The sequence below is a fragment of the Rhineura floridana genome, chromosome 3 (assembly GCF_030035675.1).
Source record: "Rhineura floridana isolate rRhiFlo1 chromosome 3, rRhiFlo1.hap2, whole genome shotgun sequence".
In the NCBI taxonomy this organism is placed as follows: Eukaryota; Metazoa; Chordata; class Lepidosauria; order Squamata; family Rhineuridae; genus Rhineura; species Rhineura floridana.
This window is the reverse complement of record NC_084482.1, coordinates 106,537,478-106,559,079: the sequence shown is the minus strand read 5'-3', so window position 1 is coordinate 106,559,079 and position 21,602 is coordinate 106,537,478. Positions and strand designations below refer to the sequence as shown.

Here is a 21,602-nt window from a genome sequence, read left to right as displayed (position 1 = left end):
GTTGGAGTCCAACAATATCTGGAGAGTCACAGTTTCCCCACCCCTGCTGTAAATTAACTAGGGAAGGAAAGAAATATATGGGCAACTGACTATTGGTTTAGATTAGGGAAGAGAACTAGAAAAAGTAAATAGACTTCCCTTTTAATTAGCTGTAAAATCTTAAATAACTACCAAATCATTATCTTTCATCTTACCCACAAATGATATTGTATTATAAATACACTTAATAAATTGTAATATACATGTTTGTCTTTTAAATACAAGCCTCCTGATCTGTTCACTCAATGCCTAAACCCAGCTACTTTTGTTATTGTAACCGATGGTAACTGTGGGATGTAAACCAAAGCCGTCCACAAATAACTCACTTCTGTCAGACAGAAAAATGGATGCAATAGAACCAGGCCTAATCTAAGGGGACCAATTCTTTATTGTTAGCAATTTAAGTTGGAAAGATTTCTAAAACATATGACCTTAACTACTGATGATGAAATCTATAGTACTGCTCTTGTGCTCACCATTTGAAGGTTTCTGAAATTACATATTACCTGTGCTTCTGAAATGCGTTCTTAGAGACTGAGCCAATTAGATATGGACTTCGTATCCACAAGCAGGCAACATCAGTGTTACTATAACATCTATTGTCAGTATGTAAATTGAGCTACTGTATTTACACAATCTGAATGAGATCATACATATTTTGAATGATTACAATTCAAGAGGGAGTTTTTAGGGAAGTTGGTGATAGAAGGGGAAACTGGAAAGAATGACTTATTTTTAATCCTCACATCTGAAAAGATTTGCCCTGTCAGAAATTTGGAGGAAGGCATCTCCGATTCTCATCCATTTACTGATTCACCTTGTCAAAAACAAACAAAAAGCCCCTCAGCCTCAGCTACACTGAACCTTGAAAGCCTACTTTAAATGCATAGTTGCAGTGGAAGATATTGCCACCATTACAATTAAAAGCACACACTGGTGTGTGAATGTGTGTATGCGTGTAAGTGTAAGTGTAAAACCTGAAGAGAAGCATATTATTGTGTCTAGGGCAGCCTCTCCCAACTAGTGGGCCACCAGATGTTGTTGGACCGCAATTCCCATCTTTCCTGACCATTGGCAATGCTGGCTGAGGTTGATGGGAGTTGTGGTCCAACAACATCTGGTGGCCCACTAGTTGGGAAAGGCTGGTCTAGGGCATAGTCTGACGGGACATGATGCAGCTCACCTTACTGGAGGTCTGGGTCTGGACAGTGCCTATATGGAAGGCTATCTGGGAACCGCATAACATGCTGCCTTGAATTCCATGACAGAAGAAAGTTCGGATATAAATAACTAACTCTCTATACTGCTGCGAAAAGGCCAATTCACACTTTTTAGTGCATTTGCTGTCACTTTCCTTACCACGAAAGTTTTTTTTTAAAATGGATTTGTTGTACCAGGGCCGTTTAATTGGGCAACATAAATTCCTGACATGTGATTGAATCCCTCCCACACAATAGTGACAGTTTCTAGGTGACCTTAGTGAATAGAATAAAGCAAAAAATAATTCAAACTCACTGGTTCACTATGGCTTTAAGTCTTCTCTGTCCTCCCAAATTTCTGGAAACACTGTCTTCTATTTTTCTTGAATTAGTGAGTGCAATGAGAATAAGCAATTTTTGTCCCTATTTTCAAACAAGAGGCTTGATAATTGGATTAATTTGTTTACAATCATTTAATTAAATTTGCTGAACAACAATGTACATGCTTGGAGACATAATAATTATACCTATATGTACCTTCCAATCACTGAAAGGGCTGTTAGTCACCAAGGAAGTATTTGGTAATTTGAGATTACTCTTATTTTCATTTTCTGATTAGTGAAGAACAGGCATTGTCATGTTCAGGTAATTGCTTTATTAACTAGCTTAATTACACATCCTGTGAAAGTGGCAGCTATGCAGTTACTCTACTTAATAAGTTCCTGAGGAAAAACTGCTAACTAATTGCTTACAGAATTTTTTTGGAGGGCTGGAATACTTGCTGGTGTAGTTCATTATTATTTATGAAGAATATGATGGAAATGCTATGAATTGGTACTTGGAGTGATGCCAGACAGCAAGATAAAGTTCTGTCTGAATATAAATTGTATGGTTTGTGGTTTCATCAACAAACAGGAAAAGGCTGTAATCCTACATCCAATTGCTTGAAAACTAGTTCTATTGAGAGCAGGTGACAGGGAACAGGTTACATATAGGCTCTGTACAGAAGACCTGATCATCACACGGGCAGAGTAATCCAACTCGGAGGAGGCTGGCAGGATTGGAGCCAGCAGAAGCGGAGCTAGTGGAAGGGGCCGCCACTTCCAACTGCCCTTCAGAAGCTGCTTGGAGGGGAGGACGCTGGCAGGGCATGGTAGAAAGAAACAAAATACATGTTTCCTTCCACCACCCCCTTTTCCCAACGTATCAGTTGGCGGGACAGAGAGCCACAGGACCAAGCTGAACGGGCTCAGGATGCAGTGTAAGTCCCCCACCTCTCGGTTCTGCATCCAGCATGCCCCCTGGAACACCCTTTTTTCAGATCTTCTGCTGGCTCCACTTGTGCTGGTCTTGGCTGAGCCAGCTGTGTCCAAGTGGTGGCAGAGTTCCGCAGCCATGCTGTGGCTGCACCTGAGGGGAACTTCTGCCGGTGGAGCCCAATGGCCCCGACACCCTTCCTCCTCCTCAGCAGCAGCTACCTCCGCCTAGTTCTAGTGGATGGCACCCCAAGACAAGGAGAAGGGCCAGCAGGCACAACCTGCTCTCACCTTGTATACGTTGACTATCACTGGTTTTAATGTCATTTGCCCAAGTCTTCTCTTCCATGAAAACTGGGTTCAAGGTCAAGTTGAGAAGTAATAACCTGACCACCCTTTTCACAAATCTAATTTATTCCATTATAATTTAAATGTAAAAAGAACTTGACAATGCATGGATGTATAGAAATTTGATCCCGGGTATTTTCAGATTGATATTTCAGTGCTCTGTCTGCTTAGAAACACAAGGATGTAGCTTTTGAATATTTATTTATTTATTTATTATTTATATCCCACCCTTCCTCCCAGTAGGAGCCCAGGGTGGCAAACAGAAGCACTAGTCTATTTCAATGTGATCCCAGATACAGGGTAGTAGGTTACAATGAAAGTAACAGGACTTCTAATTAGGGTTGCGAAGCCAGAAACATTCCAAACCCTGAGATTTCCGGGGTGGGCCCGAGCCCTTGCTTGGAGCATACAATTCAAACAAACAAAAAAATCTCTGTTTGGAAATTAAGATAGAAATCTTAGATAAAAGAGGGTGTCCACAGGTCCAGCTGGAGTAATGGGATCATTCCTTCTCATCTGCTTAGGAAGACTGGGTAGGGAACATTTAATCTAGGCTATATGGCTGGTCAATGACTGCAAACAACAGAGATGAGAATCTAGCCTACTTGATTCTGGAAAGAAGGGTTTAAGTGCCCTTAGGCCAGGTCAATCACTAGAAGGCCATTGCAGGAAGAAGGGAACCTAGTGTTGTGGAAATGTTAGATGGGAGCACTCAGGAGTAAAGATGGATGCTGTAATTAGGCTGTAATTCTAAACACACTTACTAAGGGACTAACCCACATAGAACCCAATAGAACTAACTTCTGAGTAGCTATGGTTAGGATTGTGCTGTTGGTAAGGCTTGACTAGGGATCCTCTGCAAACATATCCATATGAAAGCAGGGGGATGTTTTTAACGCGGCCGCTCCTAACTTCCTTACAGACCTGACCTTTCACTGCAGAGAGAGGCTTGAGAAATGAGTAAGAGTAAGATTATTTACCCTTTCTTGACTACCCTGTGGGCTGCTATAAACTCACTTTGACAGCCAATGCAATTCCAGTGAGTAATAATTGACAGAATGAAAACACACATGGTTTGGTCTACAGTACCTCCACAGGCAGCAGCTTGGGAACAACAGTAATTGAAGCCACACTTCCCAGTACGTGAATTCTCTTTTACCACTATTGTGCAAGAAACAAACTGTCATGCAACCAACCAGGATGAGCTGAGCACATGGAACCATTGTTATTGCTTCTATGGATGTAAGGGAGTGTGGTTAAAGGTAAACAAAATGTAAAAAGAAAAAGACAGTGATGATTCCCTAAATGCAATGCCATACCAACCATAACCAGATTCCTATGAGTAAGGCAGAAAATTCAGCATCCCCACAACCAGTCAGGATTCCTAACCAAAAACCAAAACTAAAAGAATCCTGGCAGCCAGTCAGTCAAGGTCACAGAAATCCCCAAGCAGCACAAATTGACCCAGTTAATGCAGAATGCTATAGCATCATTGCTGACATGAATGAGACCCTGTCAGCATATAACACTGCTCTGAGATCTGCACTGGTCCCTGATTTGCCAAGTTCAAGGTGTGCTTTCCATGTTATGGGTGCTACATAGTACTTGTTCTGCTCTTGTAAGAAATCGATCCTTTAGTGTGGCATCACCTATGCTTTGGAACTGCCTATTGATATTAGGTAGGCACCTTCATTGTACTCTTTTCGGCACCTGCCAAGAACATATTTGTTTAGGCAAGCCTACCCAGGCAAGTAGAGCTATTATGTTTTTTTTATCTGTTTTTAACTCATGGTTGGTTTTATTATTTTGAATGTTTTAAAATACCTGTCTGTTTTTGCCAATAATTTCATTGTTTTAATTTGTTCTGTTAACTACTTTGTTTTTTTTTTTTGCAATAATATGGCATATAAATGTTGTAAATAAAATACATAAATAAATTTCAGAGTCACTGTGCCCCTTGGGTTTCTTTCCTCATTAGGAACAAAGGTATCTGCCTTATACTGACTCAGGCCATTTGGTACCATCTAGCTCATTATTGATTACATGGACCAGCAGTGGCTCTCCAGGATTCAAGGCAATAGTCTTTTCCAGAAATTGATTTTTGGATCTTTGCTTGCAAAGCATGTGCCCTACCATTAAGCTACAGCCCTCCCCATTTAAAAAAGTTCAGTTCACTAATGAATGCACAGCATAGCAGATCCATACCACACATTTAAAGCCACATTTGAAGCACATGAATCCCACCACAGAATCATGTGAACTGTAGTTTCAAGGTGGTAGGAACTATAACTGTGAGGGGAAAACTACACTTCCCAGGATTCTTTGGGGAAAGTCATGAGCAATGTGAATGTGAGTTGGATGCACTTTAAATGTATTGTGTGGGTCTGCATTATTTCATAAACTTTGCCTGCATATAAATTGTTTTAATTAATTTTTAAAAATGGAAATTGGCTACGAAGTTTACTGGGTGACCATGGGCTACTCACCATCTCTCAGCCTATTCTGCTCTCCTGGGTGAAAACAACAGAGGGGGACCATGACCACCCCAAGGATGAAGAGCACATTTAAAATGTAGAGGAAATAATAATGTACACCCATAGTGTGAAATCAGATACTTATAGAGATATAGTATGAAGAAATATTTATATAAGCATGATTATCAAAGATATTATTTATACAACCTGGAAAGATATTTATAGTGCAATCCTATGCATGCTTACTCAGAAGCAAGTCCTAATGTATTCAATGGAGCTTACTCAAACAGGGAAGCATTTATAGGACTGCAAACTCAAGTAATAAGGAACTTCACTCACCCAACTCAAAATTCACAATTATGCCACTTTAAGCTGTTTTGCAACTGTTTTATACTTGTTTTATGCTTATTGGATTTTAAATGGGTTTATTTCTTGTTGCGAGCTGCCTTGGTTTTCAATTGGTAACCCTACATCACAGGGCTGTTGGAAAGACTCCATACACACACACACCTGAGATGTAAAAATACATATACAATCCTTTGCCATGTTCACTCAAATATCCCATTGATTTACAGCACAATCTAACCATGTCTACTCAAAAGTAAGTCCTATTGAATGTAATGGGCTTTACTTGCAGGTTTGTGGGATTAGCATTGCAGCTTTACTTCCAGAAAAGTGAGTACAGGATTAAAGTTTCACATTGGGAAGGTCTTCAAACCTGGCTATCAAATAGACAAATAAACAGCCTCTTCAACAGCCAGGAAGGCTTAAACTTGCTTGACTCGTTATAATTAGAAAAGTATAACACATTGTAATGACATCATAAGATGCATGTACAGTTTTTAAAAATTTCTGTTCAAAAATTATTTGAAAGATAAAAAGTATTATTTATTTTTGCAAGTAATTAAAAAAACCCTGCACATACACTTTTATTATAATCATAAGTGAAATTGTTTATTGTTCATGCCTACCAAGATCCTGCTGTGATCTTCTGTTCTAGATTTCCTGCTTGATGATTATGCAGTATATGCACACAGAGAAAAAGGTATTTTTGCTGCTGCTGCAAGCTATAAACTTCTAGCTATAGCCTGGAGATCAACAACCCCCTTGTCAATCATAATCCTGACTTCACTTATTGGCTAAAATAACTGGGAGGAATGGCAGGATATAAATCTAATAAATAAATAAAAATCTGAAAAGGCGGGGATTTGAGGAGCCAGCTTTTAGCTCATTTACAAAAGTTGCGTGGGGAGGAGGCGGATGACATTTTGATATATATCTCTTCAACCAGGCCACCTAGGAACTTAATTTAAAAAAAAAAAAAGTAAGAGTCCAGAAATAGAGGTGACTCACCCAAAGAGTACCCCCCCAAATGGAATCTACGGATGATAACTGCATACCTGGCAACCCTACTTCTAATATCTATTTAAGGGTTTTTGAAGGAAGGGGAAGACAATAAAAGTGCATTCTGTGGGTCCTTATGGTGGCTAAGAGACTTATGTTGCACGGCTGGACAAACATCCACCATCTAATACTCAGTGGTTTGAATCATTACTGTATTTGAATACATTGGATATAACTGTCAGTCTTGTTTAGATACCTATTTAGATATATGGACTGCCTATAATCTACACTTTTAAATTAGGGTTAATGGAATATTTCCATTGTTAATGTCAACTGGTGATATTTTATCTTTTTCTTTTTGTTACATTTGCAAATAGAAACTTAAGTAGCACAGAAGGCTACCAAAAGATTTTGTATCATCTTCTATGATAAAAGCTCTGACAATGTGTAGATTTCCCCTCCCCCACTGTAATCATAAAGAATTCCCTGGTTTATAACATAGAGGAGAATGGGAAAGCCCTTATATACACAAAACTCAAGCTTACACACAAGACACCAGCATCCACATGTACAATGTGGAGAGACCAGACTGGGGCCAATTTTTGTTTTTTGTTCGTATGAAATTTGGAGGGTTTTCCCCAACATTTTTGAAAGAATATATGACATAGCAGCAGAATTGCATATGTTGCATTAGTATAGTTCAAGTATCATGGAGAACGGGAGAGGTGCCGGAGGATTGGAGATAGGCAAACGTCATCCCGCTCTTTAAAAAGGGTAAAAAAGAAGATCCGGGGAATTACAGGCCGGTCAGTCTGACTTCAATACCGGGAAAGATATTAGAACGGGTAATAAAAGAGTCCATTGGCAACTATCTAGATGACAATGCTGTGATTAGAAGGAGCCAGCATGGGTTGGTCAAGAAAAAATCCTGTCAAACTAATCTCATCTCTTTTTTGATCGGGTCACTAGCTTAGTAGATGGTGGAAATGCTGTAGATGTCATCTATCTAGATTTCAGCAAGGCGTTTGACAAAGTCCCCCACGACCTTTTGATTAGCAAACTAGTCAAATGTGGACTACATGGAAATACTGTCAGGTGGATTCACAACTGGTTGGAAAACCGGACTCAAAGAGTGGTCGTCGGTGGCTCTGCTTCGGACTGGAAGGAGGTCTTGAGTGGAGTGCCACAGGGTTCTGTCCTGGGGCCGATACTCTTCAACATTTTTATCAATGACTTAGATGACGGGGTGGAGGGAAGCCTTATGAAGTTTGCGGATGATACGAAACTGGGAGGGATAGCTAACACAATGGAAGACAGGAATAAAATCCAAAGGGACCTGGATAGACTAGGAAATTGGGCTGAAATTAATAAAATGACATTCAATAAAGACAAATGCAGGATTCTGCATTTAGGCCACAAAAACAAAATGCACGGGTACAGGATGGGAAATACCCGGCTTAGCAGTAGTGCGTGTGAGAAGGACCTTGGAATTGTAGTGGATCGCAAGTTGAACATGACCCAGCAGTGTGATGCTGCGGCAATAAAGGCAAACGCGGTTTTGGGCTGCATAAACAGAGCTATAGTTTCCAGGTCGAGGGAAGTAATAGTCCTACTATATTCTGCATTGGTCAGGCCTCATCTGGAATACTGCGTTCACTTCTGGGTGCCTCATTTTACGAAAGATATAGACAAGTTAGAGCGGGTTCAGAAGAGGGCGACGAGGATGATAGCCGGTATGGAGAACAAGTCTTATGAGGAAAGGTTGAAGGAACTTGGCATGTTCAGTCTGGTGAAGAGAAGGCTGAGGGGTGACATGATTGCACTCTTTAAGTACCTGAAGGGCTGTCACATAGAGGAGGGTACAGATTTGTTCTCTGCTACCCCAGAGGGTAGGACTAGGTCTAATGGTTTTAAGTTGCAGGAGCATAGATTCAGATTGGACATTAGAAGGAACTTCTTGACAGTAAGGGCAGTTCGGCAATGGAACCGACTGCCCAGGGAGGTGGTGGGATCCCCTTCGCTGGATGTCTTCAAGCAGAGGCTGGACAGCTATCTGCGGGAGATGCTCTAGCTGTGGATTTCCTGCTGTGAGCAGGGGGTTGGACTCGATGGCCTACAAGGCCCCTTCCAACTCTATGATTCTATGAGAGGGTTTGGAAAGTATGGAAAATTCTGCTGAGAGCAGAAGCCAGGGTTGGATTAAGACATCCTGAGGCCTTAAGCCATGTCAAGATTCAGAGGCCCAAAACATAAAAAATAAAGAGGGAAAAAAAGTAGTAGGGAAGTGGTATGGAGGAGACTGACGGAAATGATACCTAGTGTGGAACGGGACTTTAGCTGGCAGGCTAGCTCCCATTGTCTCTGCTTGGGTCTGAGGTGAGGTTGGGCAACCTGTGGATGATGCAAGTAGTCCAGCAGCCCTGGAAGGGAAGCTGATGGGACTGGGTATGGATTGGGATTCGGGAAGTCAGGGTTCAGAACTGTAGTGGTGGATTTTATATGAAAGGTTATTTAAGCCAAAGCTATTTTAATCATAATAAATCTCCTTAGTTATCTCCAACATATTTAGAGGCCCCTCTTAATGTGAGGCCCTAAGCCACGGTTTACTTGGCATGTTCGTAAATCCAGCACTGGCAGAAGCCTTAACATGAGGCAGAAGAAGCAGACCAAGTGTTTCCTTGTTTGTTTGTTTTTTAGTTCTGCACCACGGGACCTAGAAACTTTTTAAAAATCAAATGAAGGCGAGGAACCTCATATTCTATAAAAGTATACAATTCTGTTAAAACATTTCTCTGCTAGGGTTTATGCTCCAAGATACTGATACCATTTTGTAGTTCTTCTCATAAGTTTGGCCTCTATGGGGCAACTAATTTTCTAAACTCTGGATTCACATGGAAGCTATATTATACTACAGTATTATCTGTATAATGTCAGTTGTATTGTGTCTTCTGTGTTACATTTCAAAACAGCAATAATTCATAAATGCCACTTTTGCTGCTCTGAATTTTGTCAAGCTCATTAAAGCATTTGCTTGCTGAAGCCTAGAACATTCCCTGAAATTTTGGGCAGGCATTAGAATTACCTGATAATTACTTACAATCATCAACGTTTTATTTGCTAGGACATTAAGGCTGCAATCCAATACACACTTACCAGGGAGTAAGTCCGATTGAACCCAATGGAGCTTACTTCTGAGTAAAAATGCATTGGATTGCAGCCTAAATCTTGACCTTCAGTTTCACAGCAGTTGTTTGAAACAACTGAGGCTGCATGGGAAAGGAAGCCTCGTGTGAAGCCAAGCAGCTGAAATAAATGCTAAGCTCATAAAAGTAGGCAATGCTGAGAACCATGTAGGTAACATTATGGTGTGTGTGTGTAATATCCTGCATTAAATTTGTCAGCTTTACATTTCTCCTTAGAGAATGGCCCTGAAGTACCATTTACTAATTGGGCACGTAGTTGTTTTCAAACAGCAAATGATAGAAGAGAGCTTCTATGGAGCACCAAGGTTTCTGCAGAACTCAAAAGGACCAAATTATGTGCCCAGAAAACGGAAACTCTTTACAATTAACAAAATGTATGTACAGAGCTCCTTGGTAGTCAATCGAAATTTTGTGATTGCAAGAACCCTGTCCATTCCCTAAGGGGTAGGATCTTGCCACTGACCTTACATTGTGTTTCTGAAGCTCACTATGAAATCAGGGATAGTTCACCACCCTCTGCAATTACCCTCTGAAATTACACCCTCTGAAATTACAGGCCAGTTAGCTTAACTTCTGTCCCTGGAAAACTGGTAGAAAGTATGATTAAAGCTAGATTAACTAAGCACATAGAAGAACAAGCCTTGCTGAAGCAGAGCCAGCATGGCTTCTGCAAGGGAAAGTCCTGTCTCAGTAACCTATTAGAATTCTTTGAGAGTGTCAACAAGCATATAGATAGAGGTGATCCAGTGGACATAGTGTACTTAGACTTTCAAAAAGCGTTTGACAAGGTACCTCACCAAAGGCTTCTGAGGAAGCTTAGCAGTCATGGAATAAGAGGAGAGGTCCTCTTGTGGATAAGAAATTGGTTAAGAAGCAGAAAGCAGAGAGTAGGAATCAACGGACAGTTCTCCCAATGGAGGGCTGTAGAAAGTGGAGTCCCTCAAGGATCGGTATTGGGACCTGTACTTTTCAACTTGTTCATTAATGACCTAGAATTAGGAGTGAGCAGTGAAGTGGCCAAGTTTGCTGACGACACTAAATTGTTCAGGGTTGTTAAAACAAAAAGGGATTGCGAAGAGCTCCAAAAAGACCTCTCCAAACTGAGTGAATGGGCGGAAAAATGGCAAATGCAATTCAATATAAACAAGTGTAAAATTATGCATATTGGAGCAAAAAATCTTAATTTCACATATACGCTCATGGGGTCTGAACTGGCGGTGACCGACCAGGAGAGAGACCTCGGGGTTGTGGTGGACATCACGATGAAAATGTCGACCCAGTGTGCGGCAGCTGTGAAAAAGGCAAATTCCATGCTAGCGATAATTAGGAAAGGTATTGAAAATAAAACAGCCGATATCATAATGCCATTGTATAAATCTATGGTGCGGCCGCATTTGGAATACTGTGTACAGTTCTGGTTGCCTCATCTCAGAAAGGATATTATAGAGTTGGAAAAGGTTCAGAAGAGGGCAACCAGAATGATCAAGGGGATGGAGCGACTCCCTTACGAGGAAAGGTTGCAGCATTTGGGGCTTTTTAGTTTAGAGAAAAGGCGGGTCAGAGGAGACATGATAGAAGTGTATAAAATTATGCATGGCATTGAGAAAGTGGATAGAGAAAAGTTCTTCTCCCTCTCTCATAATACTAGAACTCGTGGACATTCAAAGAAGCTGAATGTTGGAAGATTCAGGACAGACAAAAGGAAGTACTTCTTTACTCAGCGCATAGTTAAACTATGGAATTTGCTCCCACAAGATGCAGTAATGGCCACCAGCTTGGATGGCTTTAAAAGAAGATTAGACAAATTCATGGAGGACAGGGCTATCAATGGCTACTAGCCATGATGGCTGTGCTCTGCCACCCTAGTCAGAGTCAGCATGCTTCTGAAAACCAGTTGCCGGAAGCCTCAGGAGGGGAGAGTGTTCTTGCACTCGGGTCCTGCTTGCGGGCTTCCCCCAGGCACCTGGTAGGCCACTGTGAGAACAGGATGCTGGACTAGATGGGCCACTGGCCTGATCCAGCAGGCTCTTCTTATGTTCTTATGTTCTTATGCTGCAGTTCTGCACTTGGGAAGAGTGCTGGAGCTTATCTGTTGCACAGCACTTCTGAGACACAAGAGTTCACCTTAAGCATTCTTTAAATGAGTTCAGTAAACATTTGGCGGAGTGCTTTGCAGAGAAGTGCAATAGTTTCACCTCCCTGTTATGGTTCCGATTGCTCTCCATGAGTTGGAGAATGATTTTATGAAGCATAGCTGCTGGGACAATCTCGAATTCCTCTCCAACTCCAGAGGAGGTCTGAGGCTTGTCCTAGTTGAAGCCAACAACTATTAAAACAATCTGGGGTCCTTTAAATGAGGAGGCTCCTGTCACTGAAAATTTAGTTAGAGCTGAACAAGTGAGCTGGACGTTAAGAAGCTCAATAGGGAGATGTTAAATTAGCAAGGGTCCAGAGGAGACTAAGAGACATATCTTCATAGTCACATCTTCATTTTCCTGGTCATCCTATGAATATTTTCCCTCCTCTGAGTAGACCCGTGGCAACAGAGCCTTCTGGTAGGCAAACAGGCTCTCCTACAGTGACTCTAGGCATCCTGTTGGTTCTGCAAAGGGGGGCAAAGGGGCAGAACTAGGAATCAAGCCAGGTCTCAGGATGTGGTCAGAGGGGTTATGTGAGGTCCAAGTTAGAAGTCCATGAGATGGGGGACCTCAGGCTGCCTTGGGACAATTGCATTCTTCTGGGTCCTCTTCTTCAGAAGTCCTAAGTCTCTTTCTCACAAAAAGGCTTCCTGCTCTGGGCCAGGTGGGATCTTGAAGTCAGGGTGCTACTAAATCCTGAACTCCTTGCTTTGCCTCAAGGTAGATCTTGCCCTACTATTCCTTGCCTTGGTCCGATTGCCTGAACATGAACTTTTGCCTTGGGTCAGAACCCCTGTAGTGCTGAGCTGTCACTTGGAATATAACATTGTTTTTTACATAGTATTATGTTTTAAATAATGTGGATGTAATGCGGCTTTAATCTGATGGTTTTATGTATTATTATATTTTTGTTACAGAATATTGTACACTGCCTTGTGAGGACAATGCATGCTGGAAGATGGTTCAGAAATCTTTTAATACACAAATTATGGAGTCCTTTGTATGCTTTATTATTTGGTATAAATTTCCTCAATTTTTGTATTCTATTTGGATTTTTATCTTGAAGTTTTAGAGAACATGAGATTTTGTTATGATTTGCCATAATGATCTAATCTGAAAGAACTGCTTTCAAGAGAAGGATTATCTTCTGCATGGAGGATAAAAAAAGTTTGTGTTCTTTAAAAGCTTGCATAAGTTTATATTAAAAAAAACCCAACAAACATAAGTTTATATTGAAAAAAACCCCAATAAACTGGAGCCAGAGGTTTTTGGTATTTCTTGAGTCAAGCTGTGAAACCTGATACCCGTTTGTTTGCATCATTTACAACAAAGTGTGCTATTATAAGAAAGCACTCTCACAATGGACCACTTCCTTGTTGTATAAAGGTCAAAAGCACTCTGTGACTGACATAGCTGTGACTGACAAAGGCACTGAGAAATTGCTATTCATTATTACACTTCATTATTAGTCACTTCAGTCTTGGGGAAACTTCAGTCCAAATTTTCAAGAGAACTTGCTACAAATGTGCCAACAGGAGAAAAAAAAATAACATCATAAGAATTCTGGACCTGATGAAAATGAAAGCAAAAGAAACAATAATTGCCCAGCATATGGAAAGGAGTATAGTATACCAATGAGGGGAAATAAAGAGATTCATCTATGCTGCATTTTCCAGAAACTGGTGACAACAAAAGGTTTCCTTACAGTCCTTAGGGGGACTAGGTAGAAATGGGATTAGGTAGAAGACAGTATTCTTTACACACATCATCATAAGACATAAGTCATGTACAGATGTAGTAGAATGAACATGTGGGGAGTTGGGATTACACCTGTTGATCCCACTTCCATGTGTTTATCTAAATAAAGCATATGCATGTGCATTGTATACCCTGCATGTTTGCAAGGTAGAGATTTCCTGTAGAGAGTTTATGTACCTACCTAAGAGGTATGGGGTCAGTGAGGCCAATGGGTGAGATGCTGACCTCCCCTCCACACATTTATTTTACCTACATTGGCACCTCGCAAGCTTATATTCTTTTTCAAATGTGAATGAGAGGTGGAATAGCATGCCTTTCATAGACAGCCATGGTAACAGGAGTCATTAGATGCATTCATTATAACTAGTAGACTCAAAACTGAGCCAGAGAAGGCTAGTGAACTAACAATATCAATGACTCTGGATCAAAAAGTATTTGGATGCAATGATAAATAATCAAAGGGGCTTCTGAAAGATCTGGAGCTCAGTGTGAATCATGCAGTAAAGACCTGATAAGCCAGTGAAACAGACTGAATATACAAAAAAAAAAGGCATTTACCTTGGATTTATCAAGTCAATCCCATTTTGCTTTATCTGAGTATATTCTAAGTGGCTAAGAAGAACACGGAAGAGAAAGTTAATCGCAGGAGAATGGAAATGTATTTTTGAAATAAAACACAAAAGGGATCTGCAACAGGAAATCTGGTTGCTATATACATGGGTGGGAAAAGAACGCAAATGGTGGTTCATAAGAAGCAACCTCACACTTAGTCACACCATGAGCTCAGTAGTGCCTCCTCTGACTGACAGAAGCTCTCCAAGTTCCATAGAAAAGATGTTTTCCAGTCCTGATACTAGAAATCTTTTTTGTTGGCGATATTAGGGACTGAACCTATGACCTTATACATGCAAAGAATGGGCTGTACCACTAAGCTAGGACCCCCTCCCTTAAATGGACAATACATACTCATGTGAAGTAAGTCAGTATTATTACGGGATGGATTATCTAGTTATATGTAAGCAAATACAGTAACATGCACACATGCACAGAGGCTAGGAAAGTTTATGGACACTATCTTGCCATCTAACCTAGATGGACTGCTGAAATGCAAGATCAACATATGGAACTTCCCAATATACACCCTCTCTGTAGATGATTTAGTATACCTTGGCTAAATTATCTGCACTCTCTCTCATCATCATGGATAACTCAACCTCTCCATAAATTGTTACATTGCCTCTTTGTAATGTTCCACATGCTGTCATGTTCCACATTTATAATAATAATAATAAATTTAATTTTTGTGCTGCCTATCTGGCCGAAGCCACTCTAGGTGACGTACATATTAAAATTCAATAAAATACAATATAATTACAGAATAAAATACAATGCAGTCAACACTAATGCAGGCGTAAAACTATGTAGGGCAATCAGAAACAATAAACAATCACAGAAAAATTAGCCCACCCCGGAGATCCCAAAGGCCTGTCCAAAGAGCCAAGTTTTTAAGGCTCGGCGAAATGTATCCAGGGAAGGGGCATGGCGAAGATCAAACGGGAGGGAGTTCCAGAGAGTGGGGGCCGCCACTGAAAATGCCCTCTCTCTAGTCCCCACCAACCTAGCTGTTTTCATTGGTGGGACTGAGAGAAGGCCCTGCGTGGCTGATCTAGTCGGGCGGCTTAATTTGTGGTACTGGAGGTGCTCCTGCAGGTAAACTGGGCCGAGACCGTATAGGGATTTAAAGGTTAACACCAACACCTTGAATTGGGCCTGGAAAACAACTGGAAGCCAAGTTTAGGTAAAACATGTCCAGTTTTTCTAGGTGCTCCACTCTGGACCTGATTCAAATTCAGAATCATAGAAACATAGGAAGCTGCCTTTTATTGAGCCAGACCATTGGCTCAGTATTGTCTACACTGACTGACAGCAGCTCTCCAAAATTTTCAGGCAGGGTTCTTTTGCAGCCTTACCTGGAAACGCCAGGGATTGACCTGGGACATTTTACATGCAGTTGCTTTACCACTGAGCTATGGCCGTTCCCACTCCTCAACTATTATGTCTGTCTGATTCTCAGTTACCGCATCTCCTTTACATCATCAAAGTCCAATTTCTCTGAGTACAGATGATAAACCTTCTGTGCATGGATCATGTAAATTTATGACCTGAGTACATGCTAATACAATGTTGGTGCTCAAAATATGTTAATGACAGTAGGTCACCACAGTTACCCTTTAGGGCACTTTTTAAATTGTCTGTATTGATATATTTTATCTTTTCCTCTGTAAGCTTACATGCTCAGGCTTGTTATGATAAAGTATCAGATCCAAGTAAAGCCCTCATGAATAGGATACATTTAAAGGAATGAATGCATGAATAAATGAGCAATCCAACACAGGACATTGCAAAGAACAAAGCATGAAAATCTTAATTTCAGTTATAAAGTGAGATGTCAATGCTTGAATTAAACATGACTAAGGAGGTGATTTTCTTTGACTGAATCAATGCCTAAGGCATTAATAATCTGGCCATTTTAAATATCCCCTGCACTATCCATTCCTGGATGTGAAAATCCTTTACTGTCTTACTTATCCCTTTGGCATACTGATATAATATATATGACCTAGGCAGCACACCAAGTGAATTATATTTTCACTATAAAGTCAAATGTTACACTTCCCACCAAGGTTTTTACTCTCTAACAACCATGCAATGAGTGATATAACTGCAGTGCAACATCGTTCATTTTAATGTATTATGCTATATCATGAAGAAATGAAAATACTGTATAAACCCACAGAGTCACATAACAGGTGTCTTCAATCAATTGTTACTGCTTTTTCTGCACACTCTAACGTAAGATCAACATTATTTCCATTGTGCAGGAAGTTTGGCATCCAATCTGACAATTTTACAGTAATCAAAAAAGTCTTCAAAATGTAGACCCTTTTTGCTTTCCCACTTGGATGATGCCCTAGTAACCACAAAGGTAGTCTGGGTGCAAGTTTCAGTCCACAACCCTAAACATGGGATTTTATTCAACGTAGATCTAAGGCGACTGTTCTGTCAGTACAAGCATTTTTGCTTGCCTGATGGAATGTTGCCTTTCCTTCCTCCACCCATGTGCTGTTGCAGGATTTCTCCTGACCCTCCAGAGCAGATGGAGGGGGGTGCAAGGTGGGAGGAGAGGGGAAGAAGTGCCACTGCACTAATGGGAATCCTTGCACTGGCTTTCATTAGTGCAAAACCTTAGTTGAGTATGGCCCATGAGAAGCAGCCGGGTAACAGTTCTCCTTACCCACAGTCTTCCATTAAATGTTTCATCAAATGCCTTGGGTTAGAATGCCTACATTTCTAATAGTACTTTTGTAACTGTCTGAATTACCACACAAATTATTTCATTATTACATGCAGTTACCTTGGTTGTGTAAGTATGTCCATCAGAGCCACAAACAGGGTTGGCGTGCATCAGAGGGCATGGCTTGCATTTTACTAAATTAGCTGGTCCATTCCAGCGTCTCTGAGGAAGGTTTCCTTTCTTTTGCTGAAGGCTGGAAAAGAAGAGGGGGAATGAGATACACCACTAAAACATTTATTTGGCGAAATTAGTCTCTACAAAATCTAACCCTGAGAACAATCTACATTTTGTGCATAGAATCAATTTCAAATCTAGTCTTGCCTAAGTACATTTAAAGGGCAACTAAGGAATCACTTTTTAATTATTGCCACAGCAATAATATTTATTTACAATAGTTATAATAACACCCAATGATAATATGGTTATTGTTATTGGTGGTTTATAAGAAAACAATTAAAACCATTAGATATAAACATAATGAAATCTAAAACAATAAGACTTGCATTAGAATGAAACCAGTGTGCAATAACAGCAAAAAAGTAGCAAAAGCAACAATAATGTAAGGTGCAATCACAGAAATTTGGGTGAAGATGCTATCCAGAATGTGTTCCGTGTTTTAGCTCACAGATGTATTGACACTAGTCCCAGGGGAAGAGAAGAGCTTGCATTGTAGGCAGCATTCTTCCAGCATTTCTCTAGCATTCTTCCTGATACGTTAATAGAACACAAGTATGCAGAAGGTGCCAGATTCAATCTCTGGCATCTCCAGGTAAGGCTGGAAAGACTATTTTCTGGAACCCTGAGAGTTGCTGTCCGTCAGGATAATCAATACATAGCTAGGATGACAAACAGTCTGACAATGTATAAGGTAGCTTTGTATGCTTCCTGAATGAAAAACGACAGAACTCTAATTCATGATTACCAATGATACCTAAATCTTGTAGGCACAGAGCAGCTCAAGGAATTGATGAGTGAGCTAAATACTACCATTTTATATTTCCATTTCCAGTGGTACACTATTTAAGAAATATATAGTTAAGCTGTTATTTTTTAAATCCACACCGTATATTTAAAACTGGATACAGTTATGTCATCCCTATGTTCTTGTCTCTGCACTCAGAGGCATATTTCCTTGTACTTTGTAATGTGCCTATTTTTGGATTAAGAACCTTTCTAAAGCTATTGAGAAGCCTGCAATGTATGCTCAGAATGTCTACAACTTCAAAAACGAATGACTATCATGATTGTGACATTGATGTTCTTACTTCTTCCCTCCAATACTTCATATTAACTGTCATATTATTGGTCTTCAAATCTAGATTCTAACTTGATGAATTCTAAAATGCTATACAGTAGGGCCCCGCTTCCCGGCACTTCGCTTCCCAGCATTCCGCTAATGCAGCAGCTTTAATTCCCCGTTTTTAAGCCGATTTTGCGCTTTTGCGTCATTTTCGCGCGATGCGCCCCATTACACTCAATGGGATTCCGCTTTACGGCGATTTCCGCTTTACGGCAGGGGTCCAGAACAGAACCTGCCGTATAAGTGGGTTCCGCCTGTATAGTGATATAGTATGATTCTTAAACAGTCAAATATGGACCTTGGATTTCAGGAAAGCCGATTTTAGCAAGCTTGGGGAAATGATGGGTAGGATCTCATGGCTAGATAGACTAAAGAAAAAAGGAGCCCAAGCAGCGTGGGAGTTCATGAAGAACGTATTACAAAAAGCGCAATCGCAAACAATTCCAAAGAGGAAGAAAAATGGAAGACATCGGAAAAAGCCAATGTGGCTACACGAAAGACTGGTGGAGGAGGTAAAAGTAAAAAAGAGCATGTATAAAGAATGGAAGGAAGGACGCATCACCAAGGAAGAGTACCAATGAGCGGCCCGGGCTTGCAGGAATAGCGTAAGGAAAGCTAAAACCCAGAATGAGCTGAGGCTGGCGAGAGAAGCGAGGAACAACAAAAAGGGGTTTTTCAGATATGTTCGAAGCAAGGGAAAGACCAAGGAAATGGTGGGACTACTGCTCAACGAGGAGGGCAAAATGTTGACAGATAACAAGGAAAAGGCAGAACTGCCCAATGCCTATTTTGCCTCCGTTTTCTCCCAAAAAGGGAACAGTGTGCAACCTTCCATCGGTAGCAATCTCAGTAAGGGGTCGGGATTGCAGTTCAAGATTGATAAGGAGATAGTCAGGAAATACCTAGTTAACCTAAATGAGTTCAAATATCCAGGGCCTGATGAACTGAATCCCAGAGTATTGAAGGAACTTGCTAATGTACTCTCGGAACCTCTTGCCATCATCTTTGAGAAATCCTGGAGAACGGGAGAGGTGCCAGAGGATTGGAGATAGGCAAACGTCGTCCCGCTCTTTAAAAAGGGTAAAAAAGAAGATCCGGGGAATTACTGGCCGGTCAGTCTGACTTCAATACCAGGAAAGATATTAGAACAGATAATAAAAGAGTCCATTGGCAACTATCTAGATGACAATGCTGTGATTAGTAGGAGCCAGCATGGGTTTGTCAAGAAAAAATCCTGTCAAACTAATCTCATCTTTTTTGATCAGGTCACTAGCTTAGTAGATGGTGGAAATGCTGTAGATGTCATCTATCTAGATTTCAGCAAAGCATTTGACAAAGTCCCCCACGACCTTTTGATTAGCAAACTGGTCAAATGCGGACTACATGGAAATACTGTCAGGTGGATTCACAACTGGTTGGAAAACCGGACTCAAAGAGTGGTCGTCGGTGGCTCTGCTTCGGACTGGAAGGAGGTCTCGAGTGGAGTGCCACAGGGCTCTGTCCTGGGGCCGATACTCTTCAACATTTTTATTAATGACTTAGATGACGGGGTGGAGGGAAGCCTTATGAAGTTTGCAGATAATACGAAACTGGGAGGGATAGCTAACGCAATGGAAGACAGGAATAAAATCCAAAGGGACCTGGATAGACTAGGAAATTGGGCTGAAATTAATAAAATGACATTCAATAAAGACAAATGCAAGATTCTGCATTTAGGCCACAAAAACAAAATGCACGGGTACAGGATGGGAAATACCCGGCTTAGCAGTAGTGCGTGTGAGAAGGACCTTGGAATTGTAGTGGATCGCAAGTTGAACATGACCCAGCAGTGTGATGCTGCGGCAAAAAAGGCAAACGCGGTTTTGGGCTGCATAAACAGAGCTATAGTTTCCAGGTCGAGGGAAGTAATAGTCCTACTATATTCTGCATTAGGCAGGTCTCATCTGGAATACTGCGTTCAGTTCTGGGTGCCTCATTTTAAGAAAGATATAGACAAGTTAGAGCAGGTTCAGAAGAGGGCAACAAGGATGATAGCTGGTATGGAGAACAAGTCTTATGAGGAAAGGTTGAAGGAACTTGGCATGTTCAGTCTGGTGAAGAGAAGGCTGAGGGGTGACATGATTTAACTCTTTAAGTACCTGAAGGGCTGTCACATAGAGGAGGGTACAGATTTGTTCTCTGCTGCCCCAGAGGGTAGGACTAGGTCTAATGGTTTTAAGTTGCAGGAGCATAGATTCAGATTGGACATTAGAAGGAACTTCTTGACAGTAAGGGCAGTTCGGCAATGGAACCGACTGCCCAGGGATCTCCTTCGCTGGATGTCTTCAAGCAGAGGCTGGACAGCTATCTGCGGGAGATGCTGTAGCTGTGGATTTCCTGCTGTGAGCAGGGGGTTGGACTCGATGGCCTACAAGGCCCCTTCCAACTCTATGATTCTATGATTCTATTTATCTTTTATTGTAACCCACATTTGCTCCTGACTCACCAACGTTCTGACAACCATGGCTTACTTTTTCTCATAGAAGTGAATAACACCATGTGTGAATTAAATTTGGCACTGGGCAGTTCATTGACATTATGTCCATCCTCATGTCTGTCCCAGTAGCACAACACTAAATCTGTTTTACTACTTTTGTACATTTATCATGTTATGGTACTATCAAATTCTCATGGACAACTAAATAAACATGTCTACCTTCTTAGCACACAAACATCTCCACAATGTCTTGGTGCAACCAGAATTCAGCATTGCCCCCCATTTGAAACCATGGTTCCTAAGCTGGCTACCAAACCTGGCCAAGACAAGTCAGGAGAGTACAACACTGCATGATTTAAAAAATTAAATGTGAATGGAATTCAATGAAAAAAGGCCACATAAATGCTTGTTTAAAAATATTAAAATGGCTTCTTTCAAATGCCACTTCTGTTTTTAAGATATATTCATATTTTACGTAGTTGTTCTAGTTAAGTACTATCAAGGTTACTAGGTATTATCTTGCTTTAGGTTGTGTTGTTCTATAATCTGTTTCAGTTTATTTGATTTACAAAATCAAATGCAGCATGTAGAGTTATGGACAATAGTAAAAAAAGAAGACAAAATACATGTGTAGATGTGTTTTTTAAAAAAGAGTATAAGAAAATCCACAAATAATCAAAAATATTTTTAAAATACAGATAATTTCGACTCA

At 40.8% G+C, this 21,602-nt stretch overlaps 1 protein-coding gene across 12 annotated transcripts in view; it reads right to left on the bottom strand.

Annotated features, from left to right (window-relative positions):
• The window catches only part of SPOCK1 (SPARC (osteonectin), cwcv and kazal like domains proteoglycan 1), an 872,143-nt gene that overhangs the window by 255,746 nt on the left and 594,795 nt on the right, over positions 1-21,602 (bottom strand). For all 12 annotated transcript variants that reach the window (XM_061617192.1, XM_061617194.1, XM_061617196.1 and 9 more), the window contains one exon: positions 17,175-17,307. In XM_061617192.1, the coding sequence (XP_061473176.1) occupies positions 17,175-17,307 (133 nt within the window). The remainder of the gene's footprint in view (positions 1-17,174; positions 17,308-21,602) is intronic.